The 1,153-nt window shown below is 38.3% G+C and overlaps 1 protein-coding gene across 1 annotated transcript in view; it reads right to left on the bottom strand.

Moving 5' to 3' along the window:
• Nucleotides 1–1,153, bottom strand: part of slc25a10b (solute carrier family 25 member 10b) — a 21,634-nt gene that overhangs the window by 10,547 nt on the left and 9,934 nt on the right. The window contains exon 3 of the mRNA XM_014021297.1: nucleotides 129–243. Within this exon, the coding sequence (XP_013876751.1) occupies nucleotides 129–243 (115 nt within the window). The remainder of the gene's footprint in view (nucleotides 1–128; nucleotides 244–1,153) is intronic.

The raw sequence follows: 1,153 nt of genomic DNA, 5'->3' as shown, positions 1-1,153 counted from the left end.
TGTCTGCAATGATTAGACATGTTTTTATTATTGTCATTAGTGATTATCTCAATTTCAGCTAAAAGAATTGACAAAACCCTACACACTGTGCCTTTAACATGCCTATATGTATATGTTTTTGTTCCCACCTCCAAAGGCTCCCAGCAGGACCTTCTGGTAAAACGGCATTGGACCCTTGTTTTTACTGCTCAGCATGTCTCTCACCGTCTCATAGATGGCAAATCTGGTGAGGGAATAGGACATCTGAAAAGAGAACAATAAATTTTTAATTTGATTAATAACAGAGAAAACCTCTTAAGTTAGAAGAAAAAGCCTGAGGCTAAACTACTTACTCCAATCACACCAGCTGCTGCAACAAGTTTGTTAGAGCTAGTCTGGGTTATAGTTTCAGATTTCTCSTGTTTGTTAAGGTTATTAGTATTTTTTGAATCATATCAATGTTTGTGATTGATCAACATGGCAGCATATAGGGCAGGGCTATTCAACTGGTGGCCTGCAGGCCACATCCGGTCCGCCAGTGACCAAAGTTCAGCCCACCAATTGGTTCATTCATCTATTGAGCCCAAATKCTCGTTTTCTACTTTAATTACTGTAAGTTCTTTAAGTTAGACATAGACATGTTTGGTATCTACAGAAACATCAGACTCTTGACTAGAAGCTGGTAAAAAACATTTCTATGAACACTCAAGACAGTTAAAACTACAAACAGTTGAAGATAAAACTATGAAAGTGAAAATAAAATTGGTTTAAAAATTTGGCAAGTCAAAGATGTCAAAATAATATTTGTGTCAAATATGAGGCATAATGTCTTATTTTTCTTTTTGATATTGTTTTATTATCACTACATTTATTACATATGGTTATGTATGTTCTGATGTGTCCTGTAAAAACAGTGTCGGTGGCTATTCAGGCCATTTCCTGGCTGCCTGACCAATATGAAGGATTGTCGTGCTTTCAGCACTCGGACTAATGCTGTGTGCAAGCTGTTCTTGAAGGTCGCGGGCCGGCTGTGGTTCCTGGACTTTGCTGGCCAGATGGAATTGATCTTGGAGAAGCTGATAGCTCGGAGGGATTGTCCACACTATTTGTCTGATTGGATTCACCACATTGAGAAGTACCAGCAGACATGAAGGCAGATGGAAAATTATTATTG

The sequence above is a fragment of the Austrofundulus limnaeus genome, unplaced genomic scaffold, assembly GCF_001266775.1.
Source record: "Austrofundulus limnaeus strain Quisiro unplaced genomic scaffold, Austrofundulus_limnaeus-1.0 Scaffold286, whole genome shotgun sequence".
In the NCBI taxonomy this organism is placed as follows: domain Eukaryota; kingdom Metazoa; phylum Chordata; class Actinopteri; order Cyprinodontiformes; family Rivulidae; genus Austrofundulus; species Austrofundulus limnaeus.
The sequence above is the reverse complement of the archived record's forward strand: the minus strand, read 5'-3'. Positions and strand labels throughout refer to the sequence as shown.